This window comes from Dipteris shenzhenensis, chromosome 23 (genome assembly GCF_047967505.1).
Source record: "Dipteris shenzhenensis isolate YYH24624 ecotype China chromosome 23, Dip_SZ_1.0, whole genome shotgun sequence".
NCBI lineage: Eukaryota > Viridiplantae > Streptophyta > Polypodiopsida > Gleicheniales > Dipteridaceae > Dipteris > Dipteris shenzhenensis.
Genome location: NC_141618.1, coordinates 49,984,292 through 50,011,343, shown reverse-complemented (window position 1 = coordinate 50,011,343; position 27,052 = coordinate 49,984,292). Strand labels below are relative to the sequence as shown.

The 27,052-nt window shown below is 43.4% G+C and overlaps 1 protein-coding gene across 2 annotated transcripts; it reads left to right on the top strand.

The window, feature by feature from the left end:
- On the top strand, window positions 1-26,929 carry LOC147887494 (protein SGT1 homolog A-like). Of its 2 annotated transcripts, none has more exons than XM_087394466.1 (10): window positions 1-255; window positions 1,662-1,731; window positions 1,819-1,943; window positions 18,243-18,438; window positions 18,612-18,708; window positions 18,840-18,905; window positions 25,290-25,428; window positions 25,995-26,083; window positions 26,191-26,295; window positions 26,411-26,929. In XM_087394466.1, the coding sequence occupies exons 1-10, from the start codon at window positions 96-98 to the stop codon at window positions 26,516-26,518; spliced, it is 1,155 nt and encodes a 384-aa protein (XP_087250592.1). In that variant the 5' UTR covers window positions 1-95; the 3' UTR covers window positions 26,519-26,929. The 2 variants fall into 2 exon arrangements, with proteins under 2 accessions (XP_087250592.1, XP_087250591.1); XM_087394465.1 differs by having other exon boundaries at window positions 2-255; window positions 25,989-26,083; window positions 26,411-26,925.
- Window positions 26,930-27,052: the final 123 nt, after the last annotated feature.

Here is a 27,052-nt window from a genome sequence, read left to right as displayed (position 1 = left end):
TGGCCTATGGAGGTTCCGGAACATAAATTTGCTTCTTTTGGACTCTTCTTCATACAAAATCAGTGTCGATTTGTTTGACCCTGAAGCTCTTGGCTATGGCGGACGAGCTCGAAAAACAGGCCACCGACGCTTTTCTTGACGACAATTACCAACTTTCCGTCGATCTCTTCTCCCAGGCCATCGACGCTGATCCCAAGAACGCTTCCCTTTTCGTCAGCAGAGCTCAAGCTCACATCAAGCTCGACAGCTTGACCGGTTCGCCCTCCCAACCTCACTTTCCTTTCCAATTTCTGTTTTTCTTCGCCTCCACAATTGGAGTGCCCTCCGGCGATCTCAGAATGGATTAGTTTTCACGTGTTCCTTTCCCAAGCTTTCGAATATATCAATGCGAGCTGGACAGGGACGTCTAGATTGTACGGATCGCGAAAAGATGTCGCTCTGGTTTGGAAAATTGAAGCTCCCCAGTTCTTAGGTTAAAGACCTTTGAACCGCTTTACACTTGCAATGCGACTTTCCTTTAAGAGCGGAAAATTGCTGAGTCTGGAAAGAGTGCACAAGTAGAGCCGGTATATGAGTCACGGACCTGGAATCACTACGCGAGCTCCCAGAAATATAGCAGTAACGGACAATCAGGTATGGATGGTACAATCAATTTGAAGCGGGACAATTGAAGAAGCAGGAAAGAGTGCATCAACGGACATACGATGTTGTGACATCAAAAGTTGAGGAGCTGCCATGATGGATGTCACTAAGATTTCCTTTATTAGGGTAACGGTCGTAGGAGTGGGCATTTAACTGCGTTTCACCACAGCTTTGCACCAGACACAGAATTGAGATATGGATTATATTCAGTACAGAGGATGTCTATGGTAGAAATTACAGTTTTGCAAACTTGCTGACTTTTGAGAGCCCTTTTTTGAACTATTGTTAGACAATTTTGAGTTGGCATTAGCACGGTATCTATGGGTACCATGAGACTGGACCCTCATACCAAGGTGTTTAAAGTATATCCTTATTCTGAAGATTAACGTTATATCTAAAAAGGTCATCGCTACGTAAAGGGGACCTCCCAGTCATGGAAAAATTTTGAGACTAGCATTTTGACTATAAGGGGCAAAGCTTGTAGGTCTTTCCTGATCATTGTGCGTAATCTAAACTATTATCTGGAATTTTTTACTCTGTTCTGTTTCATGATCTGTGACAGCCATGCCATTTTTTTTCATAAATTATAGACATTGCAGGTGATACCTGTCAACTTTTTATATTTATTAGGATTGATGTCCATTATTTTTTTGTCTGAAGCAGATGCTGTTGTTGATGCCAACTGAGCCATAGAACTAAACACCTCTCTATTGTTAATGGATATACTTTTTTGCAAATTTATGGATATGCTTTTTACAAATTTGATTCTCATTTGGTGCCATTGAGCCATAGAACTAAAATATTCTCTATTGTTTATGGATATGCTTTTTACAAAATTGATTCTCATTTGGTTCTATGATCTGAAAGTTTGTGAGAGACCATGCTATTCAAATTTCTATGAAGACATCGCAAGCGATACGTTATTGCAGCATGTTAAACTTGTTATGAAAGTTTAGTTGCCAGCAAAACCTCTATAATCTCAATGTATTGACGTCTACTTTTCTTGGTCGTCTGAGCAGATGCTGTCGCTGATGCCAACCGAGCAATAGAGCTCAACCCTTCACTGTCCAAAGCTTATCTTCGTAAAGGGTAGGTCCTTGGGGAGAAGCTAGACATTGGATTTTTCAAACTGTTAATATTTCTGGAAGTAATGTTCATTTCTATATTATGTGACAGTGTTGCGTGCTTTAAACTGGAGGAGTATGAAACAGCGAAGGCTGCATTTGTTGCAGGGGCTGAACTCGAACCTTCCAACTCAGACTTCAAATCATGGATAAAGAAATGCGAAGTTGCATTGGCTGGTATATGAATCTCTGATTTTGGATGCAGATTTTGGTAGATAGATTGGGTAGCATCTCGATTTATTCCAAAAGCTGGATATACAGTGGTGTTGAGAGAATAATTAAGCATGACCACTGTTTTTCGTAATTTCTTGGGTGTTTTTGGCCGTCATTTGTATAGTTTCTTGGGTGTGGTGTTTAATCTGTCAATATCCTACATTGATGAAATGTCTCCTTGGAACATTAATAAAAGGAAAGTGATTTTCTGGTACTGTACAGTGCGTCCAGAGTTCTTTGTGCTTTTGCTACTGAGCATATATGATGGCTTTACGCCTTTCTCCTTGCTCTCAGGCTCTTAATACATGCTTAAGCTTTCAACTTGTTACTCTCCACACACATAGAGCTTCCTACTGCCCTGCTGGCATATTCCCCAGATCATCCTGTACATAGTCCTCTTCCATACAATCATCAATTGTCGTGTCTGAGAGTTTTAGGGTGAATCTGTACAGCAGGAGCATGGGAGGAGGAGATAGTGAGCACCATATGAGTAAACAATGTGGTCCCTCTGTCGCTAATTTGTTAGGCAAAAAGTGTGGGCCCTCTCTGTTGGTAGCAGCCCTTATATTCTTCAATAGATCATACATGCATAATTTGGAGTATCACCTCCGCAGCTTTCTAGAATCACCTGCCCATAGAGGGTCTAGGGTGGAATCCCTTATTAGCATTCTCTTCCTTTCCCACTTTGCCCTGCCCGAAATATAGAGGTTTACAAGTCTGAGCTTACACATGGACAGAGTACCCGTCTTCAATTACAGCTTGGATGCCCTGACTATGTGCCTATCTAGCTGGGAGAAAATAGATCACTCACTCAGATTTCTTGAGCCTCGTATGCTTCATAGAAGTCTATGTTTATAGGGTTCACTCTTTGTAGATCTCTTTGTTGTATACTTGTAACGTTTGCCTTGGGCCAGCTTATTTCAGCGTATAGAATGAGGATCGTGGTGTACTTGACTTCCAACTGGTGCTTGTATGGCCTTCGGCTTGTGGTTTGCATATAGTGAATGTCTCGATTGTAGATTGTTTGGTTTAAGAGTTGTTCTTCTTGATATGCACTAGGCAGCCCTAGTTTTCCTATTCATGGTTTGAATCTTGGATGTCAAAGGCCTTCATAAGCCCCCTTGGGCTTTGCTAATGTTTGCAGCTACAGGTCCATGTGCATGGAAGTTGAGAGTGTTGTCGGGTTGCTCCAAGGGTCTCTACAACTTGTAGCTTGTCTCTAAGCATCAATGGCTTCTTGTCTAGATCTCACGATCATAGACTAGGGGGCAGGAACGTCGGATGCCGGAATGGGAACGTTCTAGGAAGTACTAATGTAGACCCCGAATGCGAACACCATGCCCTATGACACGTCATACAACATGTCATCACATGACATAGAAATATACTAAAAATCATTTTGACAGCGTGGGCTTTCCATTTCAGCTCAACTTTGAAAACTCACAAAAATCAATTGAAATGCATTATTCCATAGATGATGGATTTCTATACATCATAGAGCATATAAATATGCAAGATACAAAAAAAGGAGGCATGCCTCAGAAGTAATGGCCCATGTGAAACATTGCCATAGACAAGGTCCTTGGGTCCTTGGATCTCAATACAAAATAGGCAAAACATAAAGTCAAGAGTTAAGTACCTGATATATGAAAAAAGAGGGGGTACAAAACATGATACAACAAGAGGCATGCACTTTCAGCCATGGCCCACGATCCATCATCCATGAAGCCTTGTGTGTGTGTGTGAGAGAGAGAGAGAGAGAGAGAGAGAGAGAGAGAGAGAGAGAGAGAGAGAGATACATATTTCACCCAAAAAAAATTTGTGCACGATATACATACATACGTATAATGTATTTGTTTCTAATTTTGTGGCAGGAAATGTATTTTGTGGCAGGATACATACTAATGCGATAAGTATATGAACATACAGTCAAAGAAAATGTTTGTAGGTTTTTTGGTTTTGGTAAGTCAGCAATGAAGGACTTGGAAGGCGGCAAATTGATAGAGGCCTTCTACATGCTGAAATGGGTGTTCTGGAAATGTCCTTGGGAGGATGAGCAAGCCTAGAAGAGACCAAGATAGTACCCCCCCCTCCCCTCTTAAATGAAAAGGAGTTCTATTAAGTCTGAGAAAAGCCCTATGAGCAATATGCTCATGGCAAGAATACATCATGCTTTATAGGCTGAAAAAGGGCATGCATTGCAGGCATTTGGGTCTGTCGACCTAGGCCTCTCCTAGCCTACAAATGGAGAGCCATAGCCACAAACAAGTTCCTTGGGCCCTTGGCCTTCAATACAAAATAGGTAAAATGTTAGACTCAAGAGTTAGGTACATGATATATGAAAAAGAGAAGTACAAGACATAATAAAACTAGAGGCATGCTGCATCAGCCATGGCCCATAATCCATCATCATGTGAGACAAAGTGGAGCAATGAGCAAGAGTGAGAGCAAACGTAAGTGTACTGAATAATTGAATAGAATGAGTAAGTACAAAATGAGAGTTCGGGGTTTCGTTTAAGTGACAAAACCTTATCCTATCCACTAACCGTAGTTAGGGATTGGACTGTGGTTAGGGGGAAAAACCTCAATGAGGGAAAAGTGCCCCTAACCTACTTATTACAATACATTGGCCACTGCCTAGAATATAATAATAATTCTAACACCCCTTTGCAGTGCCAATGTGATGTACAAGGTAGTGATCAATCACCAAAAGGAGGTAAGTTTAGGGCACTGCGAAATACCTCAAACTTCTCACGTGGAAGTGCTTTGGTGAAGATGTCTGCAACATTGTCATGTGTTGACACATAGATCATATTGATCTCCCTTGCATGCAACTTCTCTCTGGCATAATGATAATGAACCTCAATGTGCTTCGTGCGAGCATGAAACACAGGATTCTTTGCCACTGCTTTAGCACTCTGACTATTAGTGAGAATTGGAGAAGGACCCTCCAATAAGAGACGAAGATCAGCAAACAAACGATGCAGCGAAACACATTCAACTGTCGCTGTGAAAGCTGCCCTGTTCTCAACTTCACATGAGGAAGTAGCCACTGTAGATTGCTTCTTGCTCAGCCAAGAAAAAGCTTTACCCGAAAAGAAACAATTACCACTAGTGGACTGCCTGGTATCATAGTCTCCCGCCCAATCTGAATCACTCTCAGCATGCATATGCAAGTCACCCCCCATGGGAAACATCAAGCCATAAGACTTTGTGCCTTGCAAATAACGGAAGATGCGTTTTACAGCTTGCCAATGTGTAGTCTTTGGGCTGTGCATATATTTGCTCACCTGAGATAGTGCATACTGAATATTGGGCCTAGTATTGCACAAATAGATGAGGCATCCAACGGCCTGGCTGTAACGTGTGACATCCACTGATTCACCTGCATCATACATAGTAAGCTTCAGCCCCGGCTCCATGGGAATGGCTATAGGCTTACAATCATGCATGTTAAACCTATCCAAGAGCTTTTGCACATACTTGGATTGAGACATAACGATGCCACGCTTGTATTGTATAAACTGGATCCCTAAATAAAAATTTATCATGCCCAAATCTGTCATGTCAAATTCAGCTCTGAAATCTGTCATGTCAAATTCAGCTTTGAAATCAGCAATTATTTCCTCATTTGATCTTGGGAGCAGCATGTCATTTACATAAAGAGTGATGACCAAAAATTTCCCCCCATCCTTCTTGATGTAGAGGTTGCTTTCCGTGGGACTATTATGTAACCCCTTACTTGCCAGGAATGCATCAATCTTGGTATACCATGCACGTGGGGCTTGTTTCAGCCTATATAAAGCTTTGTTCAGCTTGCAAACTTGAAGTGCATTGCTAGAAAGTTCAAATCTAGGATGTTGTTTGACATAAACCTCTTCCTGCAAGTCCCCATTAAGGAAAGCTGTTTTTATGTCCAACTGATGGACATTCCAAACAAAATTTGCAGCCATGGCAATAATTGACTTGATGGTGGTCATCCGGGATGTAGGAGCAAATGTCTCCTCATAATCTATGCCCTTCTTCTGTGCATAGCCTTTGGCAACCAGCCTTGCCTTGTACCTATCAATGGACCCATCTGGGTTCCTTTTCACTTTGAAAACCCATTTGGTACCAATGGCATGCTTCCTTGGTGGCAAATCCACAACTTCCCAAGTCTGATTTTTCTCAATGGACTGCAATTCATTGTGCATGGCATGCATCCAATGCACATTATCCTTGGCTTCTTCAAAAGAGTCAGGTTCTTCTTCATCAAGAAGAGCACCTGCATAAGCTGCCTCAAAAGAAAGAGCCCCCCTTGCGTGCCTTATTGCACTAGGAGTCTTGCCAGGCAAAGGTGCCTCAAGCCTACTCTCCCTGAGAGTCTGTAGCAACCAATTTGGAACTGTTTTGGCTGCATGTATCTCTTGAATCTCTTGCGTGACAACTTCATCCACACCCTGTGGAGGTACAATATCAGCCTGTGGCTGAATCGGGGCATGTGGATCAGGTTGAGGCTGTTGTAAATTCTGATTTTCAGCATGAGCCTCAGCTAGGGAACCAAATGCTATAGGAAGTATCCCCTCAAAAACATCATCTGAAGAAGTTGGAATAGTAAATTCAGCATGTGTGTGTGCTGAATTCTCTGAAAATATAACATCTCTACTCACAAAAATCTTGCGAGAAGCAGGATTGTAGAGACGATAGCCTTTGCTTTGTGCACTATACCCAACAACAATGCATTTAAGTGCCTTATCTAACAACTTGTGTCGAAACTCCACAGACACGTGGGCATATGTAACTTAACCAAAAACTCTGAAGTGATCCACTGAAGGCTTTCTCCCATGCCATGCCTCATAGGGAGTGATTGTCTTCAAAGCCTTTGTGGGAGACTGATTCAAAACATAATTTGCACACATGAGGCCTTTGAGCCAAAACCTGTGAGGCAACTTCTTACTAGTAAGCATGAATCTATCCATCTCCATAAGAGTGCGATTCTTGCGCTCAGCTTTGCCATTTTGCTGAGGTGTAAGCCTCATTGTAAGCTGATGCGTGATGCCTTTCTCCTTCAAAAATGCCTCAAACTCATGAGACATATACTCCCCCCCTCTATCTGTGCAAAGTGTCTATACCTTGAGTCCTGTCTCATTCTCAACCATAGCCACGAAGTGTTTGAAATGCATAAACACTTCTGATTTTGCCTTAAGACCATAGACCCAAGTATAATTGGTGAAGTCATCTATGAAAGTAACATAATAGAGATAACCACCAAAAGCAGGTGTCCTCATGGGACTGCAGACATCACTGTGTATGAGCTGTAATTTTCGATTAGCTCTTACTGCACCATCCTTCTTAAAGGGAAATCTATGCATCTTGCTAAGGATGCAACCCTCAGATGCATGAGGAGGAGGTGACTCCAAAGGAGGCAATGCATCAACCATAGCATGCGTCTGAAGTGTCATTAAGCTGCCATAGCTCATGTGCCCATACCTGACATGCCATAACTTCGCATTCTGCATCGCAACAGTGGGAGTGCTCATTGAAAGTGCAAGATCGGATCTTTTCTCATATATGTCATGCTGAAAAAGACCCCGATATAAAGTGCCAGATAATATCGAAGCATAGTCATTCTCTTTGTCTCTGACTGCATACTTAGCATCATCAAATATAACCTGAAATCATCCTCTATTGAGAGAGGACACTGAAAGCAAATTTTTCTTTATACCTGGCGCATAAAGAACATTTGTAATTCTGAAATCTGTGCCATCCGTGGATGTGAGGATGATGTCCCCCACTCCACACACTGAATAAGAAGAATTATTTGCACATGTCACCTTCTTTTTAGTAGGTGGTGGATTTAGAGATGCAAAACGGCTCTTCTTAGAAGTGATGTGCTTAGAAGCATCACTATCAAAATACCAAGTATTCAATGTCTCATTGACACTGAGAGAGCATGCATCCTTTGAAGGGTCATAATTGCAAGTTAAGAAAGCATATGGATCATCCTCAATACTGGCTGTAGTATCTGAACTATCCACTGAAAAATCTGAAATGCAAGACAAAAAGGCATAGTGCTCTTCCACAAAGTTAGCTGTAACATCCCCTCCATCATGTGCATTAGGAGCTGATGCATCTGACACAGCTGTACTCGAATCCCTTTTCTTTTCTTTAGCTATGCGCTTCTTGCATTCACCAATATAATGATGTGGCTTCTTGCAGTAGTGACAAATGCCCTTCTTTTTAGGCTTATCTGCATCACCCTAAGCCTTGTAAGAGGGCTGTCCTGAATCAGCTTTATGCTGATGTGCAGGCTGATTGGCATGTTGCTTTTGCTGCCCTTTTCTTTTGGGCTTAAACTGAGAAAGCATGGCATGCTCGCCAGCTTGTGTTGCCATATTTCTTCTTGTCTGCTCTTTCTGCAACAAAAGTCCTACCAACTCATGAAAAGAGAGAGGATTGCTGCCTCCCTTCAATGACAAATTCAGCGAGGTGTGGAACCCAAGATAGGACTCGGGAAGGGAATTCAGAGTGGTGGTAATCATCTCTGGATCCGGAATAACTTCATCTATATTCAGCAACTGCTCCCTCAAATTTTGAAGTTTGTGGGGTGAGCATGGGTGAGCATTCATGGAATCTCCCTCATCCATATGCGTATGAGATAGCTCTCTCTTTAGGAAGGAAACTCTGGCATCATTTCTTGTTGCAAACATACTTTCTAAAGTCTCCCAAGCTGCCTTTGAGGTCTTGCATGACCGAATGTGAGGAATAATGAACCTCTTGATAGAAAGAGAAATCACAGAAAGAGCTTGTGCATCCCTAGAATCCCATCTTTTCTGCTTTGCTGTGGGAGCCACTGGAGTAGCAGTTGCTCCAATTACTTGTGCTGCATTTTGACCTCTACCCCTGCCTTCAGTTGTAGGAGTGACAGGTGTAGCCACAGAATCTGGCCTTGTCTCATCTCCATTGACATAATCTCAAAGATGTCTGCTAACCAAGATGTTGCGAACCATAAAACTCCACAAGGAGTAGTTGGTGCCATCTAACTTATCCTCCTGTGTGAGGACTCCAAACACCTCATTGGGGTTGTTCTGAGCATTTCTGCTAGAAAACTAAAAAAAACACAGCAAATTGAACAAGTAAAATTCCTTCCTGCGATGTAAAATGCACAACCAGAGTCTGCCAAAGAAAGTCTGCCCACAGTGACAATTGCTATCACTGGGTCCAAGACTGCTTGCAAATCTCCCAAATGCTCTTTCAACTGCCAAATTGCATCCACAATGCAAAAGCCCCAAATTTCTACAAGAAATTGCACCTGAAAGGAGCAAATGAACTAAAAGCCCCAAATTTTTACAATTCTCTGCAAAAAATGCAAAAGCCCCAAATGTGCTCTCAAAATGCAAGTCAAATAATGGCTCTTTGCACAAATGCCTGACAAAAACACCTTCCAATGTCCACCTACAAAGAAAGCCCTGCAAACAAGCACCTTGTTGGTAAACTGAAAGGAAAGAGTAGAGTGGACACAAATTCAGAATACTTGCATTATGGAATGAAGAAGAGTGAGGTCCTTATGTATTCTCTCAATCATCCTATGTGGCTTTCCACCACCTAACTGTGCTTATGGGCACCTAACTGTGCCTCTAGCACTCACACATAGAAATCAAGGTGTGCCTGAGGCATACACCTTGAGATATCCCAACAACCCCCCCCTCAAGGGAATGCCTCAGGCTATGTCAAGGATACAGCTAGCACAAGGTGTCTCATGCCATCTTATGGTGGTCATGGATCTATCAAAGGCTAGGATCTCAAGCTAGCAAGGGTTCCCATGGGTGTAAGGTAAACAAAAGGGATAAAAAAGACCTTCCAATGGTTATCTCCCTTGCATGTACATGCACACAATGTCTGCAGGAGGTACCATGGAGCAAAACACATACACATGGCCTACATCATAAGGTGACCAGAGGTGTTTACAAAATAAACAAAACACAATAGTTTATTTCATTCATTTTGGAGGACTATCCAGGCTGAGTATCTTGACTCAACATAAAAAGAGAGATCTGGAGCATACATAGAGATGATTTAAAATGCATAATCTTCAAAGGATGCCTCATCTTGTGGAGGCACATTACTGAAAGTAGATTGGCATTTTCTGTCTTTGCTTTGGCTCTGCAAAACTTCTCATGATGATTGTTTTTGCCACAGTGTTTGCATGGATTGATTTTGAAGTAGTCCTTTGAGAGGTGATTTGTCTTCCCACAATAATTGCAAGGTGTAAACTTGCCCTTCTGGATTTTTACAGCATAAGCTGAGTCATTGCCTTTCCTGAGCTCCATGTGCCTTTCTTCTTCTTGGAGAGCAGAGATAATACCTTCAAGATTAGGATTAGGAAGATTTTTCAAAGTGGTAACAATATGATCATAATCTTCAGGCATACTCTTAAGCAATACTACCATAGCATCATCTGTAGTGATAGGAGAGTTGATAGAAGCAAGTTGAGTCATAAGACTCCGCATGTAATTGACATGGGCTGCCAAAGGAGTGCCACTAACCATCTTCAATTCAAAGAAAGAGATTTTAAGTGATAATTTAGAGATGTGAGAGCTAGCACCAAAAATCATGTCAAGCTTCTGCCAAGCTTCTGAAGGAGACTCTAAGTCAGAGATGTGATGAATATAATCATCTCCTAAAGCAAGAGCAATGATACCATATGCTTTCTCCTCTCTAGTGGGATCCCTTGCCGGGCGTGTCGGAGCTGAGGATTCTCCAGCATTGGAGGCTGTAGAAGAAGAAGTTGAAGTCGGTTTGACAAGTCCCCAGAGGTTTTCCCTCATCAATGCAAATTTCACATTCATCTGCCATGTGTGGAAGCCCTTTCCATTGAACTTATCTATATTCAATATGGTAGCCATGAGAGGGTCTAACCCGGGTATTGGGCAGTGTCTTCTCTCTTACAAGGCTAGAATAACAACTGAAAGGCTTCCAAATATAAGCATTTAATGTAGCAAAGACTAGTGACCAAAATTCAATCAATGATGCTTTTTCTTACATGTTTCATAGAGGTGGCAAAAAATGAAAGCTTTCCAATCAAAACCAGGTATAGCAACTCAAAGCAAAGCTGAAGCCACAGTTGTATAGATGTTATTGAAAACTTCAAAAAAACAGAAATGCTAGAATAGCATCTTATGTAGCATCATCTTCAAAAACTTGTCAAAACTGTCAAAATCAAAAGACTGAACTTGGAGGGCTTGAATCTCACTCTCCAGAGCAAAGAAAAAGGGGGTTTCTGAGGCAAAAGAAAGCTTGTATACCACAGAAGGTCCACTGAGGAGAAAGGGTGCAAAAACACGTCAGGGCGCCATAGCTTGTCTCTCCATTTTCGACTGGTTTTTCTCTGTTTTCAGCTTGAATATGCAGCCATTGCTGCTCAGATGTCAGCACAGGATAGCTCTAGGTATGGACAAGCTCCCTTTGAAAGGAATTAGAGAAGCATGGAGCATTCTGAGAGAAACGCAGGAAGAAGGGTCGACGAACTGCGTGAAATGGGGACGAAACGAGCCCGTGATTCTTCAATTCCTTGCAGCCAGGGGTTCGCCCCTTCAAGGTGTATCTCCAGCAGGAAGGGCGTGGAGAATGGCAGAGAAATGGAGGAGAACAGGCTTAAGCAAATTTTGGGCAGAAGAGGAAGAGATGGTGAAGAAGAAGATGGAGACGAAGATGATGATGTGGCAGAAATGGGATCAAGGGGGATCAAATAGCTCTGATACCATGTTGGTAAACTGAAAGGAAAGAGTAGAGTGGACACAAATTCATAATACTTGCATTATGGAATGAAGAAGAGTGAGGTCCTTATGTAGGCACCACTGATGACTTTAGATTTCCACAATCATCTCCTCAATCTGCTCCTAGATTCTCTCAATCATCCTATGTGGCTTTCCACCACCTAACTGTGCCTCTAGCACTCACATAGAAATCAAGGTGTGCCTGAGGCATACACCTTGAGATATCCCAACACACCCTGCTAGAGTACCCTGAGCAAGCACCCTGCTATGAAGACCTGCAATAGTTATCACACAGTACGGATTCCGTACTATGTACGGACAGAATGTACGGAATGCAATACGTACGGCAGTATAGCCTGCGCAGTACGAGATCCGTACATTTGTACGGACGGTAGGTACGGGAGTTGTACGGCGAAACTAGTACGGAATGTAGGTGTACAAGGGGTTTTGACAGGTGTACGGAAAGCAGCGGCGTTGATTGTACGGAAGCCGTACGTTGTGCGGATGGTGGTGTGGTGTGGTGTTGTACGGAATGCTTGCGGGAGCTGCAGGTACGGAATGGCGACAGGATTGCATGGGTGTATGGACCTGACGTGCAGGTACGAAATCTGTACCAATGTACGGATGGCGGCAGATCTTGTACAAACGGACGGGGGCGGGGCTTAAAGATGGAGCTTGCGGGTTGGAGACAGGAGGTCGGGCAGGAAGGACCTACTCTGATACCAAATGTGAGACAACGGGGAGCAATGAGCAAGAGTGAGAGCAAACGTAATTGTACTGAATAACTGAATAGAATGAGTAAGTACAAAGTGACAAAACCCTATCCTATCCACTAACCGTAGTTAGGGATTGGACTGTGGTTAGGGGGAAAAATCTCAATGAGGGAAAAGTGCCCCTAACCTACTTATTACAATACATTGGCCACTGCCTAGAATATAATAATAATTCTAACACGTCATGAAGGCATGAACTTGGCAAATTGATAGAGGCCTCCTAGCTGCTGGAATGGGCATCGTCTTGGGGAGGATTATTTCTTCTAAGACTCACAGCCTGCCTTCATAGGCTTGGGTACCCCTAGTGTAAATAAATAAACTACCCTAGTTATTGCCATGTGTCACTGTGCTACCTATCTGGCTGTCCCTCTTGTGAGTCCCAATGTGAGGACATAGGGGCAGTAGACTAAGGTTGTTTTGGAGCATCTACAGGCTGCAAACCAGCATTGTATTCTGGTTTGGCAAGAGGAAGAAGGCGTAGGTAAGGAAGACAACAGAGACAAGCCTAAGATAGTCTGCCCCCCACTCCCCACCCAAAACCCCAAAACATCATATATTAAGTATGAAAAAAGCCCCAAGAGCAAAACGCTCATGGCGAGAGTACATTATGCTTTATAGACTGAAAGGAGGCATGCATTGCAGGCATCTGGATCTGTTGACCCCAAGCCTCTCCTGGCCTACAAATGGGGAGCTGTGGCCTCATTCAGCCTCATTCGTCTTGCAGTTGTAGGAAGATGCCCGCACAGTATTTCAGTGTTGTATTGTGGCAAAAACCACATTGACAGAACTGTGGATTTCCGTCATTAATTGACGCTGATCTCTCTCGATCGTCAGAAACAAAAGGGCACCTGAGTATTTTGGGCATATTTTGTACTTTGGGGAGTCTATGTTTCCTCTCTTTTGTAGGGCTAGTACACGAAACACCTCCTCTTCCGAGTGGGATTTGCCCAGGTAAGAAAGTACTTCCTCTCTTTCCTATTTTTATTTTCGTGATTGCATTGGCTTGTAGCTAGCGTCTTAAGTGTCTTTTCATAAGCATATGCATTTGTGTATGCTTATGCTTATATGCTTATGCATGAGCATATGCTCATATGCTCATGCATAAGCATAATCATCTGCTTTCTCTCTTTTCCTCTTTTCCCCCTCTCTTTTCATTATCCTCTCTCTTCCCTCTCTTTTCAAAATGGTCAAGAGGATGCGTTTGATGCATAAAAAGAAGGGCTTAAAAATTTATCCAAATCCGCTCATGAATAGGCATAGTGTGCACAGGGCATCTGAATGCAAAGTCTCCTTTGACTCATTCTCATGCATGTGGCATAAGGTGTAGAGCCGTTCCTCACATGGAATGCCCTCTACTCGTCTTGTCTCAATACGTAGTTAGTGAGAGGACACTTGGAACTGCCCAATTGAGATCCTCAATGCATGTGGGAGATGGATCCGAGTATAACCACACAGAGACACACAAAGAAAGAAAGAAAGAAAGAAAGGAGGAACAAAGTTTATTGAAGTCTTGAGGGTCTATGAGACTTTTTAAAACAGGGACAATGAGCTGAATGGGCGGAGCGTCTAAGCGAGCATCTGCACCCAAGACAAATACGTTTAAACGTATACAAAGTGTGTGAGCCATGGAAACTGTAGTGTGCATCATTGTGGTGGAACTCAGTCTACCGGATGGCTGAGAATGGATGACAGGGTTTGGGTAGAGAGAGGCTCCGGTGGTGGATAGGGTTGCGTCTGCATGTAACCTATGATAGAACATTGTCATTTGGTTGGTATGTGTGGTTAATTGTGGTCTCCTAGCCAGGCTCTGCATTGGGCACGTGCCATTGTCACACATGTCGGCTATGTCCGTGTCTCGTAAACATGGAGGGAAGATCCCCAAGCCTGATGTATGCATCAACACGCAAGTTTGCACTACTATGCATTGGTTAGCTCTACATGACTTTATCACTTAGATTTTCACTAGTTAGCTCTACACTACAATAATATTATTTGGTCCATGCATTCCTTTTGATTAATTGTGTGCTTGATGGTAAACATGGAGGGAAGATCCCCAAGTCTGATCGATGCATTGACATGCTAGTTTGCACTATTGTGCATTGGTTAACTCTACATGACTTTATAGGTGTTAGCTTTTCATGACAGTAATATTATTTGGTCCATGCATTCCTTTTGACTAATTGTGTGCTTGGTCTTGGTGCAGGTTGAGCTTTTTCGCAATTTTAGAAGAGAGTACATCTCTCACTGGCAAGAGAAAGATCAGCTTTTTCCTGAAAACTACTAATGATGAGATGAAATGAAAACTAGGAGTAGCATCAACATGGACAAGATGAAGCTTCGAGTGTTAAAGGAGCTCCTCACGTGGTGCCATGTCCTATGTCAATCATGAGTAGTTGAAGCCCAACTGCAGTCCCATGAAAATCCTCGTGTCTATGGAACATTTGAGGGGTGTACTCATGGGCGACGCATGGCAATATGTCGTCTGGCGATGCCGCAATGATGGTGCCATGTCATGTGGCTGCAAGCTCGCTTATCTGGAACCGATGAGATGCAGTTTTGAACAACACCCTGCTAGGTATCTTGGTGGTTGGATACACTTGTCCTTGCTTAGGTTGGTCATGTGTGGCTGCAGAGGGCTATCCATGCCCTAATGGATCTCTTGCTCATTCAAGCGCATGAAAGGGACATCTAAGTATTGATATGGTGACAAATGATTAATAGACATGCCCTTAATCAAAACCATCTAGATGCTTATGCATTGTAGCACTGCTCATCTTTCTGTACTGGGAGTTGCATTGATGATACGAGGACTCTCCATGTAACTTGCATCCATCCATCCAAACTATGTGACTCGATTTACATGTATAATGATCTGGAATGGGCGTTTGTGTGGACAGGTCAAACTCTGCTAGGATGATGTCATGTGGTATGCAACGCTTGCCTCGAATCATGCAAGATAGCATCATGACATGTATTCTCTCAAATCCAGTCCACTCATCCTCATGGGGATCTACTATCCAAAAAGCGCTATAAAGCCGCTAGTCGAACAGGAGAGTCGAAGAGGAGTGACTTCGTGTTCACATGTTGGACGCGTATCCGGAAACACTATCTCTCTAATCTCGACAAAGAGGCATGCCCTTCTACTACACTTAGTTTTCATGGCCCATCTTGATCAGCGATGCATGGCAACCTTCCTCCTCAAGGCCTAACAACATAGAGATCAACTTCTTTGAGCGTAGAGGCGAGACTAGGAGGACCTATTTGAACCTAGTTGGAGGACAATCAAAAGGTTTCTTCCACTCAGGAGGACCCTTACTAAAGGCCGCAAGGGACACGATGCAAATGAGATCCAGAGAGCACGACGCGAAAGTTTATCGTAATGTTCAAGACTTTGGGAGATAGATGATAGGAGTTGATAGTGGTGATTGCCTAGAGATCATGCATAGGTTCAGACACCTTGGTGGACAGCCGACTGACTGGTTTCCTTGCAAGAATTGCCCATGTCCCATAGCTCTCATGTGGACAATTATGCTAGGCTATGTGTTGCCTTTCCATAGAGACTTTGCGGTGTACTTGTCTATAGTTCTTCCTGTTTTAAACATCAGCCTTGGGGAGTGGATGCTAGCTTTTTTATTTGTTTTTCTTTAGTCTCATAGACCCCTTGTTCTTTTAAAGACTTTAATGACCTCCATTCTTTCTCTTTCTCTCTCTGTCACGCCCACATACACAGACACATTTGTTCCAGGGTTGGTGTTTTCTAGCTTAGTAAGCATTGGGTACATCCAAGAGATTTTGAAATCTATCGAAACCTACATGGCAGTTTAGGTTACTGAGCTTTGGCTTTTATGGCCAAAGCTTGGTCTTCTACTACACTCAAATTTTACGGCCCATCCTGATCAGCAATGCGTGGCAACCTTCCTCCTCAAGGCCCAACAACATAGAGATTGGCTTCCTTGAGCGTAGAGGCGAGACTAGGTGTTTGAACCTAGTTGGAGGACAATCAAATGTTTCTTCCACTCAAGAGGACCCTTACTAAAGGCCGTAGGAGACACGATGCAAATGAGATTCAGAGAGCACCACGTGTCAAGCTTATTGTAATGATGAGCCACCCATGAGCACCGCAGATATCTCCTCCTTACTCTCAAGATTTTGGGAGATAGATGATAGGACACCTTGGTGGACAGCCGACTGGCTGGTTTCCTTGCAAGAATTGCCCATGGTCCATAGCTCTCATGTGGACAATTATGCTAGGCTATGTGTTGCCTTTCCATAGAGACTTTGCGGTGCACTTGTCTACTGTTCTTCTTGTCTCAAACATCAGCCTTAGGAATGGATGCCGGTTTTTTTATTTGTTTTTCTTCAGTCTCATAGACCCTTCAGTCTTTCAAAGACTTTAATGACCTCCATTCTTTCTCTCTCTCTGACACACACTGACGATGATGATGATGATATTGAGATTGATAAATAGTTGACCATCGACATGACTACATGACTATGTTGTACTTAGGACTTAGTACTGCCATTTTGCATTTTTGCATTTTGCATTGGTATGGACGCTCGTTTAGTAGCTCCACTACCACAGCTTGTTGTATCAAGATTTTCACAGTCTCATAGACCCATCGGTCTTCCAAAGACTTTAATAAACTTTCTTTCTTTCTTTCTTTCTTTCTCTCACTCTCTCACACACACACACACACACACCCACACACCCACACCCACACACACACACATTTTTTCAAGGGTTGGTGTTTTCTAGCTTAGTAAGCATTGGGTTATCCAAGAGATTTCGGAATCTATTGAAACCTACATGGCAGTTTAGGTTACTGAGCTTTTCTTAGTAAGTTATTGCAAAGCTCGAAGGGGTGGAGCTACCCTCTCCCGCTAGGGCAAGTAGGGTGGAGGCCCTGGAAATTGCCAACCCCTCCCCCCTACGCTTAATTTTGTCTTTCTCGTTTACCTTCAACTCTGTTCAATGTCTCTTTTTTGTTCTCTTGTCTCTTTTTCTCTGACCTTTGTTTTTGGTTGCTCATTGGATGGAAAATTTTGTAAGATTGGATAATATTCTAGTATTATGAATGTATATACACTTGCCTTGTAACTCTTTTTACACTTTTGGTCTACATGATTATATAAAAGGATACAGTTTTGTTTAATCTTTATAAAGAGTCTTTTGCAAGAATTTCAATGGAAATGATTGTCCATAACAGACATAAGGAGCCACAACTATCTTTTCTCCTCAATGTGGAAATCTGACACTCATCAGCAAGTAAACGATGCTGATTTGAAAACTGTGATATTTTTAGGGTGGTAAAATAATCATCGAATGTGATAAACTTTCTCAAAGTGTAACCCATGAAATCTTACTAAAGGAGCTAGTAAGAGAGGGGGTTTCTCTAAGTCCACTTTGCATTCGTGTGACTATGAGAGTGAATGCAAAAGCATATGGTGAGATGAGATAAGACAAAATGAATAAATGGCATCTACTGTAGAAAGCTGGTAAATGAGCCTGTTTGTCACAGTTTTATAGCAAGGGAATATGCTTATGAGTATGGGCACTGACTAAAGCTGAGTAAGTTTACTGAGGTATACTTCAAGTCTTTGCAACGTGGACTAAGAAAATCAGTAAGTAACATGCAAAGTACAACCAAAGATAAAGGGAATGATTCGAATAGATAACTCAGGAACACTGTTTTAATTATGTTCCTGATAAGTTTTAAGTCATTATGGTTAATCAGAGGAAGCTGCAATTAATGGAGATCAGCTAGGAGAGGAGAAGCTGCCTGGTGTAAGTTCAACCTTTAATGATTGTGAAGGAGTGTCACGAACTCTGAATGACTGTGGAAGTCCTTTTCCTCCTGCTGGGAGTCAAACCGTTATTTCTCCTTCTCCAACAATTTCTGCTCCATCAGTAAAACCAGCTCCTAAGTTCAGGTGACGGCAATATTTTTTTTGGAAGTAAGACGAAGGGTGATTTGCTCTTTAGTGTCTTGGGAAATACTAAGAGATCTACGTTAGAACTCGCCGTATTAGTGATATGGAGTCTAGCTTATTGGTTTTTCTTAGTTTTAAGTGTTAACATGTTGCTGGTCCTTTTTTCCTTGCAGACACTCCTTTTACCAGAATACAAACGAGGTGATTGTTGAAATTTTTGCAAAGGGATTGAAGGCCGAGGATCTGACAATAGAGTTTGGAGTGCAGTATGTAAGTTTGTTGCTATATCTCTCAAGCTGGTTTTACTTTTTTGGAAGATTCTAAGTATTCGCAAGTCATGTCTAGTCGTGTGTGGCAAGTGTTATTGTCCTTATGATTATTATATTGTTCCCCTTTTGCAGTTGAGTGTTATGATAAAGACTCCTCCTCATGATTCTTATGTTTTCCAACCTCGGCTAAATCAAAAAGTAAGCTTGCTTCATTTCTTGCTTAACATTGCTTCGGAAAGCCTTCTATTTCTGCATTGTCTGTTTTGTGACAGAAATCGTCTCTCTGTATTTATAAAGTTAGTATTGCACCTCCAAGGAAAGCAGATAATTTACGATGCACAAGGTAGTTAATTATTGGAAGCTTTGCTGTTGGACTCCATAAATATTTTGCACCTCTATAGAGCTCAATGGCTCGAGCAAAATCGGGTATAACCCGGAGACTAGCAACTATCTGAGAGCTGTAACATGCTGAGATCTGAGGCTCAGGCTGAGGAGCCAAAACCCGACACCATGGTGGCTCGCTTGTGAGCGGTGAAAATGTCTTGGATCTGCATCTGTCAGGCTGTGCCATGCTGTGGCGGTGGAGGGGGACGTGGTCTCCTCAAACTCTGAACTCGCTAGGCTATGTTCAGAGTAACCCCTCACCTTGGGTGGTATCCTTTGAGGAAAGCTGTGATAGGACGGACCTCAATAGAGTGTGCTCTAGTCAATCTCCGTGCTGCAGGTGGTCTCTGCATCCCTCTCTCGGTAATCCAGGCTGCCCGCATGTGAACTATCTCCTCCACCTCCACCCTGATGTGTCCTGGAGCTGACTCAAATGCATAGAAGTCTGTGATGTGGCGCTGTGCTCTGTCAGCCTCCCTGTCCTGTGGTCTGATCGCCTCCTGCTGCTCTCTCCTTTGTCCCAGTCATTCCTAGTGTGCAAAGCATACATAGCCGGTGCTCCCTGGGTATGCTTGTTGCTCTCCTCGTCTCGATCCTCAGCTGATGAGATGAAACATGGATCTGTCCAATGGCAATCCTCAATGCATGCGAGACTCCTCTGTCCTCTAGATACTGGGGTTTGATGGTGAATCCCTCCTCCAGTACTCTCAGGAAGTGATCGCGGTAGAACTGGGTCTTGGTGGGGAGCTCTTGGTCTCCCCCCCAAGTCCGAGATGTATGGAGCTGAAGGAGATCTAACCGTATGATACGGTGGATCTCATCTCGCGGGATTGACTCGAGGGGTGCATCCATGCTATACTGAAAAGGGGGGAGCCTGTCCATCTAGATACTGTGCCTGGTAAACCATGTGGATATCAATGCATACCATGTGTCTGCTCGGCTCTCTGCTAGTTGTCTAGAGGACTCCAAAGCCAGTCTCGGTAGTCTCCATTGAGGCAAGTCCCAGACACTGTGGATGAAAGTCACTGTTTGAAAGATGGCATCGATTTATAGGGGGGGTCGTGGCAAGCTTTGCTTGTACTATTTCATGAGGAATTGAGGGCTTACTCGGAATCATCCTGGCCCCCATAGTTACCTGTAGCCGCTCAAATTTTGTTCACTTGGTCTTTGGTAAGTCACATCTTCAAAAGGGTGCTGCATACATGGCCGTCGGTCGTACACCCATGTGCTGCACACATGGGTGTCGAAGAGCCAGCTCTTCGTTGGTGGGTCCTCAAAGTGTGCCTGGAGGGCCAAAGCACCCTGTTCTCGTGTGACTCATGCCTGGGCTGCGTGTGTCATCGTGAAAAGGGGTCCTGTGAAGACTGCTCCCAGATATGTGTAGGACTGCACTATTCCCATGGGCCTAAGGCCCCGGTTTGAGAGCCCTTAAAGGGCTGGACCAGCAGCAGACTGGTCGGCCAGAATGATGCTGACTGGTCGGTTTTTTTGGAGCAGGCCATGGGCCTATAAAAGGGGGCCATTCAGCCCTCACAAATCATCATTTGGAGCAGCCCTCTGACAGCAGATAGGAGCAGCAAGAAGGCTAGCCTTGGGCCTATCCATTGGAGGTGAAGGTGACCCTGAAGGAGCTGTAGACTAAGCTTGAGTGGCAGCCCACCTAGGCTGGTTTCCAGACAGCAAGGTGGAGAAGATCTTTGGACGCGAAAAGTCAATTTCTGCTTGAGGTGGAGCACGCGGGCTCGTCTAGAGATAACCGGCAGATAGTAGGACCTTGTGGTAAGATCATAGGACCACACCATTGGTGGGACTTTGGATCTCTCTCTTTTGTATTGTGTCCATAGCTTTGGACAGAAATATATTATTTTGGTGTCCTCTATATCTGGCTGGTTCATTGTCTATTGATGAGTTTGCACATCTATTCTATGCACATCGGTTTAAGAATTTTGTGGTTCCACACCCCACACCACACTGTGTGAGCTCCTGGGCTATTCTATCAGTCTTCCGCTGTGTGTACCCTTTGTTGGTCGATTTCTAACAATGAGGACTATGTTTTTAGCGTATAATAATATTTGTATGATGAGGTCACCCAAGAGTGAACCCTCGCCTCCTATGCGATCTATGAAAGATGTGATCTCATCGATGTAGAGTTCGAAGAGGGTTAGTGAGAGTGGACAGCCCTGCTTCACTCCAATCAATCTCTCAACCTAGCCCGATAGACCACCTGGGGCATGTACTCTGCCTCTGACTGACTCATATAAGCTCACCACACCCCAAATCAGCGTCTTTGGAATCTGCATCTCCTGTAGTCTCCTAACCATGCGGGAACGCGGGACCTTGCCAAAAGCCTTCCGAAAGTCTACAAAGCATGTGTAGACTTTTTGGTGTTTGGCTCTCGCCTCCTCAATGACAACTCTCAGGGTGAATATGTGGTCTAAGGTAGAATGTTGCCTCCGGAATCTTGCCTGTCCTAGCGCTGGTTGTCCTCGAGCCTCTGTATGATTGCTGAGCTTCCTTTCTATAACCGATCCATAAATCTTGGCCAAAGTATATGGCCAACCTGAGGGTGCGGTAATTCCCAGTCTCCATAGGGTCGCACAACATTGTAAAAAATAGGTTTAGTGAACACGTAGGGGGGAGGGGTGGGTAGTGGGGGCCTTAATTAAGGAGGGTTACTTAGGTTAATCAGCGTATTAGCGAGACTTCTAAAGAGGACCCTACATGACTGACCTGTGTCTCCCCCCATGCAAGATAATAAGGCCGTAGGTTGTAGGAGCTTTAGATGTTGTGAATCATTAGCTGAAGCCTCCACATCGCAGCACATCGGGATGGCGAGGGAGAAGCGCATATATGCTCTTGGTGTGGGATGGTGAGGGAGGAGCGGCAAGATGATGCCCAAGCGGCTGGTGCGTGCTCTGGATGGAGAGTTGCGATGAAGGGGACGGTGAAGAAGAAGGGTTATGCGAAAGGAGATGCAGGAAGCGGAATCGAGGTTCAGTGGACATAGCACCGGAAATTTCGTGTGGCATTGTGATGTGCAGGCATGGTACCACTTCAGTCGGTGGCATCATGATGTGCAGGGCTTTCAGATAAAATAATATGCACACGTTCCACGGCATGATCAAAGGATGCGGGGCTGTCTCATTTCCAAACTGTCCAAAAACGTGACTGCGGAGGACTTGGAATCGGGTGTGGAAATATATGTTCGTTATGGTGCGGACGAGATGAACAACATGGTTTGTTTGAATAGCAGTAACATCTTTGATCGATGTTTTATGTATTGGAAATTTAAATTGGGCTGCAGGATCGGGATGCCCTTGAGTGCTTGCTTGTTGAAAATGTTCCAGATAGGTCAATACTACCCCTTTGCCTCATGGGTAATTCCATTCCAAGGTCGCGGTATGGATCGTGCACATGTTGAATCTTTGTGGAAGTTGATGGTTACACCGTTCTCAGTATCTGCGAGTGACATTGCGGCTATTATCTTCTTGGTGGACTCTTCGGTGATGTAGCCTCAAAGTGATCGACATATGAAAGGCGTTTTGAGACCTGAGGCGAGGTATTTCGAGGTAGATGCTATTGGGTCTCCTCAAAGTGTAAGAACGCCAGGGCCAATCGAAGTGCAGGTGGATGGCGAGCCCGTTGCAGACATGAATATCGGTAGAAGGTTAGGCAAAGAACTAGTGCTGTGTGACTTTGGCAATGACTCTACGAGTAGTACTGTGCCCCGTTTGCCTCCTGATTATATTCCCCTCGTGACTCCGGGAAGAAACAGAATTTACATAGCCTAACAAGCGTTGTTGGCATGGCTCTCTTTGCAAATGTTGCACCGATTGCTCTTATGAGCTTTTGAACAAATGCTTTGTATCGAATCGTATTGGAAATAAAAGATGGCTAAGTTTTTTGTATTGGAATTTTGTACCAAGAATTACGATGTGTTTCCGATTGATACAAGGATGAAATTGTCTTTAAGTTCGAAGAGGTGAATTTTTGGTGGTGAAGAGGTGAATAGATCTCCATAGGGTCGCCGGCTTTGTGTATCGGTACAATAGTGGTGGTGCTCCAGGTGGGTAGGAAGCCCTGACAAACAGCTTGGTTGAACATGTGTGCTAGGACCAGAGATAGGACCTCCTGCCCATGTGTAAAGTACTCAATCCATAGACCCTCACGATCTTGTGCTTTCCGGTTGTGTAGCTGACGGAGTGCAGCCCGCACATTCTGTGTGGTAAACAAGTGACAAGTGGTGGGCGTGGGCATAGAGGACATATCCGGTGGTGTCCGCATCTGGACATCATAGAGGGAGCATGCATACGTGTGCTAGACATTTGGGTCAGTGATGGAGATAAGTGACTTCCCTTCCATTAGGAAACCCCATCCGGGTCTCCTCCTCGAAAAGATCTAACAATCTCATCCATCCTTTGTGTGAGAAAGGTCCTCTATGCCTCAGATGCCTTAAGGTCTGCTCTCGTATGAGGTAGGCTCTCGCCTGATGTGTCTGGAGGAAAGTGGCATATCACCATAAAGATAGGTCGGGCATCTAGAAGCTGAACTCGTATCCACATATGTCGTGCATGCTCCTCTTGCCGAACCACAGAGATGAGTGGCCTCTTCCAGGGGAGGGAAGTGGCTACTGGTGGGAATGCTATTAAAAAATGATTAGCTAGCTTGGATTCGTAGAGTGTTATGGATTGTGCGTGAAGCGTGATTTGAAGAGCACAACTACCCCCTCAGAGCCTCGCACTCCGCTATCTCTCCTCAACTCCCTCCTATGAGCTGACTCCCATGTATATCCTGTCACCATGGGCAGCCCTCTATCTAGGCTCTCGTGCATCTCAGTGTAAAAGATCATGTCCCTGTCACTGTAAGTTTCCAGGAAGCCTTTGGATCGGACCATAGTGTGCCATTATAATTCCATACTGCTATTTTCAGTCCAGTGTGTGTACTCATTCCTTGGGTTCAACACCATCATAATTCCCCTCTGCCTTCTCTTTCTTGTCTTCCTTGTCTCCTCTATCTCGGACGATTACTTTACAATCTCTGTATGCTGCCCATTTCCCTGCTTCTCTTGCTGCCATTACTTGTACCATTCCTTCCCTTCGATGCTCTTGTTGTAGTAGGGTGACATCATCATCTAGATAGATTTTAGTCCCTTTTAGAGTTGCTCTTGTGCTCATGAGAGTCTCCTATCCATGGCTGTGCTAAACTTCAGAACTAGTGGCCTTGTAGGCGCTTCAGATTTGCCTACTCTCGAAGCTGTCTTGCATGTGAGATTGACCCCCATTTTTGTGAACAGTACCTAGGCATCTGCCATCGGTGTGTCCCCCATTGTCAAACCCCTCACAAGGACATTTAATACCTTGCTGGCCATTCTCTTTTCCTCCTCAAGTGCCTCTGATATAAATTCTTTCTTTGGGGCTGTTGTGCCCTTTTTGACCACATCCTTCCATTCAAGAATTTTGGCTTCCCCTTTGCTGATTTGTTGCTTCAATTCAGCGTGCGTTCCTTGCATTGTTTCTTGCATGGATGCAATGTCCTTCCTCAGAGTGGCATTCTCTGTTTTCATCTCTTCCATTGCTTTGCAGGTGCGTTTTGGGGTCACTTTCATATCTCTCATTTGCTGCACTTCAAACTCCAATGCATTTACTCTGTCTTGGAGCTTGTTTTTTTCAGATATCCATTCAGTCTTTTCCTTTTCCCATTCTTCTTTTTTGGTCTTTTCTTTTCTCCACTCTTGGATTTTCCCTCCATGTTTTTTGACCTCAGCTAGTGTCTTGTCCACATGTGTCTTCTCTGCAAGGAGGGCCACATTTGTGGACTCTAAATTGTCAATTTCGTCAATCAAAGCAAGACATATCTTTTGGAGCCTGGTGAGGACATTGGATGTATTATTTGGAGTTGTCCCTGCTGTGTAAGCTGTCATGGCATTTTCAAGTGCTTGTTTCCCCCAAATGTCCTCTACACATGCTCGTGTAGGCATTGTGCAAAATCACTATTTTTGTCCTGCAGAACTGTAGCGGTGCAGGAATGAAGAGAGAGAGAGAGAGAGAAAGAGAGAGAGGGGGGGGGGGCAGGTAAGGAGACGAAGGAATTTTAAATTCAAGAAGGATGATGCCTAAACATTTTTCTTTGCCCTGGCAGATATAAACTTTAACAGTCTTTAACATTTCTATCACTCTTTTCAATCTATTGAAATTCCAGATTTTGGTTGAACAATGCAAATACAAGATTTTGGGCACAAAACTTGAGATACGTCTTGCAAAAGCAGAGATGGTGCAATGGAAGACTCTTGAGTATGAACCAAATCAAATAGTCTTGCAGACTCATGCTACACCTGCTGGTAAGACCCCTTGGAAAATTGAATGCTTTTCAAAGGGCCTAAATCTGCAATCAAGGAGCTAGGGTTCATTGAATGATTTTCAAGTTTGTGTTTTGTGCTGATGTTTTATTTAAAAGGAAGGCTTGCAAATATAGATTGTCTTTAGGACAATCAAAATCTTTCTATGTACTACTAGGGAAAATCGAATGCTTTTCAAAAGACCTAAATCTGCAATCGGAGGTAGGGGTCATTGAATGATTTGAAGTTTGTGAGGTTTCTGACTATATGCCTCCAAATTGTGGGCTTCCATAACTAGAGTCAGTCCCTCGGTGCAGATTGTTGAACCGCATCTGGATTTGAACCTTTGAAAATAGTGAATAAATGCTATAATATGAAGTATGAAGCTTGTTCAGATTTCAGTCCCTTGGCACCTACTGGCACTCAGTGTCCATTACATAAAACAGGATTCAAAGCGCACTGTATTTGGCCCGACATAGATTAAAAAAGTATATTTTTCTATCTTTTTATATGGTTCTGTATACAGTTTTGGTTCTTTATATCTCTCCTTTTTCAAAATGAAGTCACAGATGTTGCTGAATCAAAATTGGAGTACCCTTCCTCTAGCAAGAAAGGTCACCGAGACTGGGACAAAATTGAGGCAGAAGTAAAAAAGGAGGTTGGTTCTGCTTTTCTTTTACAAGATTTTTACCTGTATCAGAAAGCAGGTGTCTCAGATTATTTGTGCTGAATGCACTGATTGGTTAATGTTCTTGGAACTTGCAGGAAAAAGATGAGAAGTTGGAGGGTGACGCAGCACTTAATAAACTTTTTAGGGAAATCTATGCAAATGCAGACGAGGATACCCGCCGTGCAATGAACAAATCTTTTGTAAGTGTTTCATGCTCCTGTATTTCCGAGTCAAATTTCACGAAAGGATGTGCATGCTCATGTTTGGATAGAATAAGTTGTAGATTGTTAGCTGGTGTATATTGGCCAATTGCAGGTAGAGTCAAATGGGACTGTACTGTCTACAAACTGGAAAGACGTGGGTGCAAAGTATGTTGCAGGTAGTCCTCCATCAGGCATGGAGATGAAGAAGTGGGAAGTGTAGATTTTGAAGGGAACTTTGTTAGTGCATACACAGTGATTGAGTTGAACAGTTGGATGTTGAAGGCAAGTTTTCTTTATATCTTTCAATTGGGAATTTGTGCGGGTAAAAGTTTTCATATTTCGAACTTTTATCCTGTTTGTACATGACCTACACTATCAGTTCTGCGTAAAATGGCAGCCTAAAACATCTGCAAGGGTTTCTCTTAAAAGTGTGTTTGCACATGGGGCATGCTTGTTGGCACATTTTTCATGGTTTTGCCACTCATGTTGTGGTAGTTTGTTATTAATTTTATGTCAATTTGCGATATTTTCTTTAATGTCTCGCCCTTATTTGGGTCAGCAAAGCAGAACCTTGTGTAGCTATTAGTATCTTTCAAGACCGGGAACCTTAAATCGTTAATGGATTTTACTTGATTGATGCAGACCTTCTTAAGGCCTTGTGATCAACAACTTTCTGAGAGGATTATAGTGGCATAGACATTTGTGGTTTTGAACAATTTTGTGTGTATATGGTGAATATAAAGGTCATACTATG

What these genes read in the sequence shown, in the direction of transcription:
- LOC147887494 (XM_087394465.1), top strand. Translation starts at nt 96, where the DNA reads ATGGCGGACGAGCTCGAAAAACAGGCCACCGACGCTTTTCTTGACGAC. An exon ending in AAAGCTTATCTTCGTAAAGG is followed by an intron (nt 1,732 to 1,818) that starts GTAGGTCCTTGG and finishes ATTATGTGACAG; the next exon opens with TGTTGCGTGCTTTAAACTGG. An exon ending in AACCTCGGCTAAATCAAAAA is followed by an intron (nt 18,906 to 25,289) that starts GTAAGCTTGCTT and finishes TTGAAATTCCAG; the next exon opens with ATTTTGGTTGAACAATGCAA.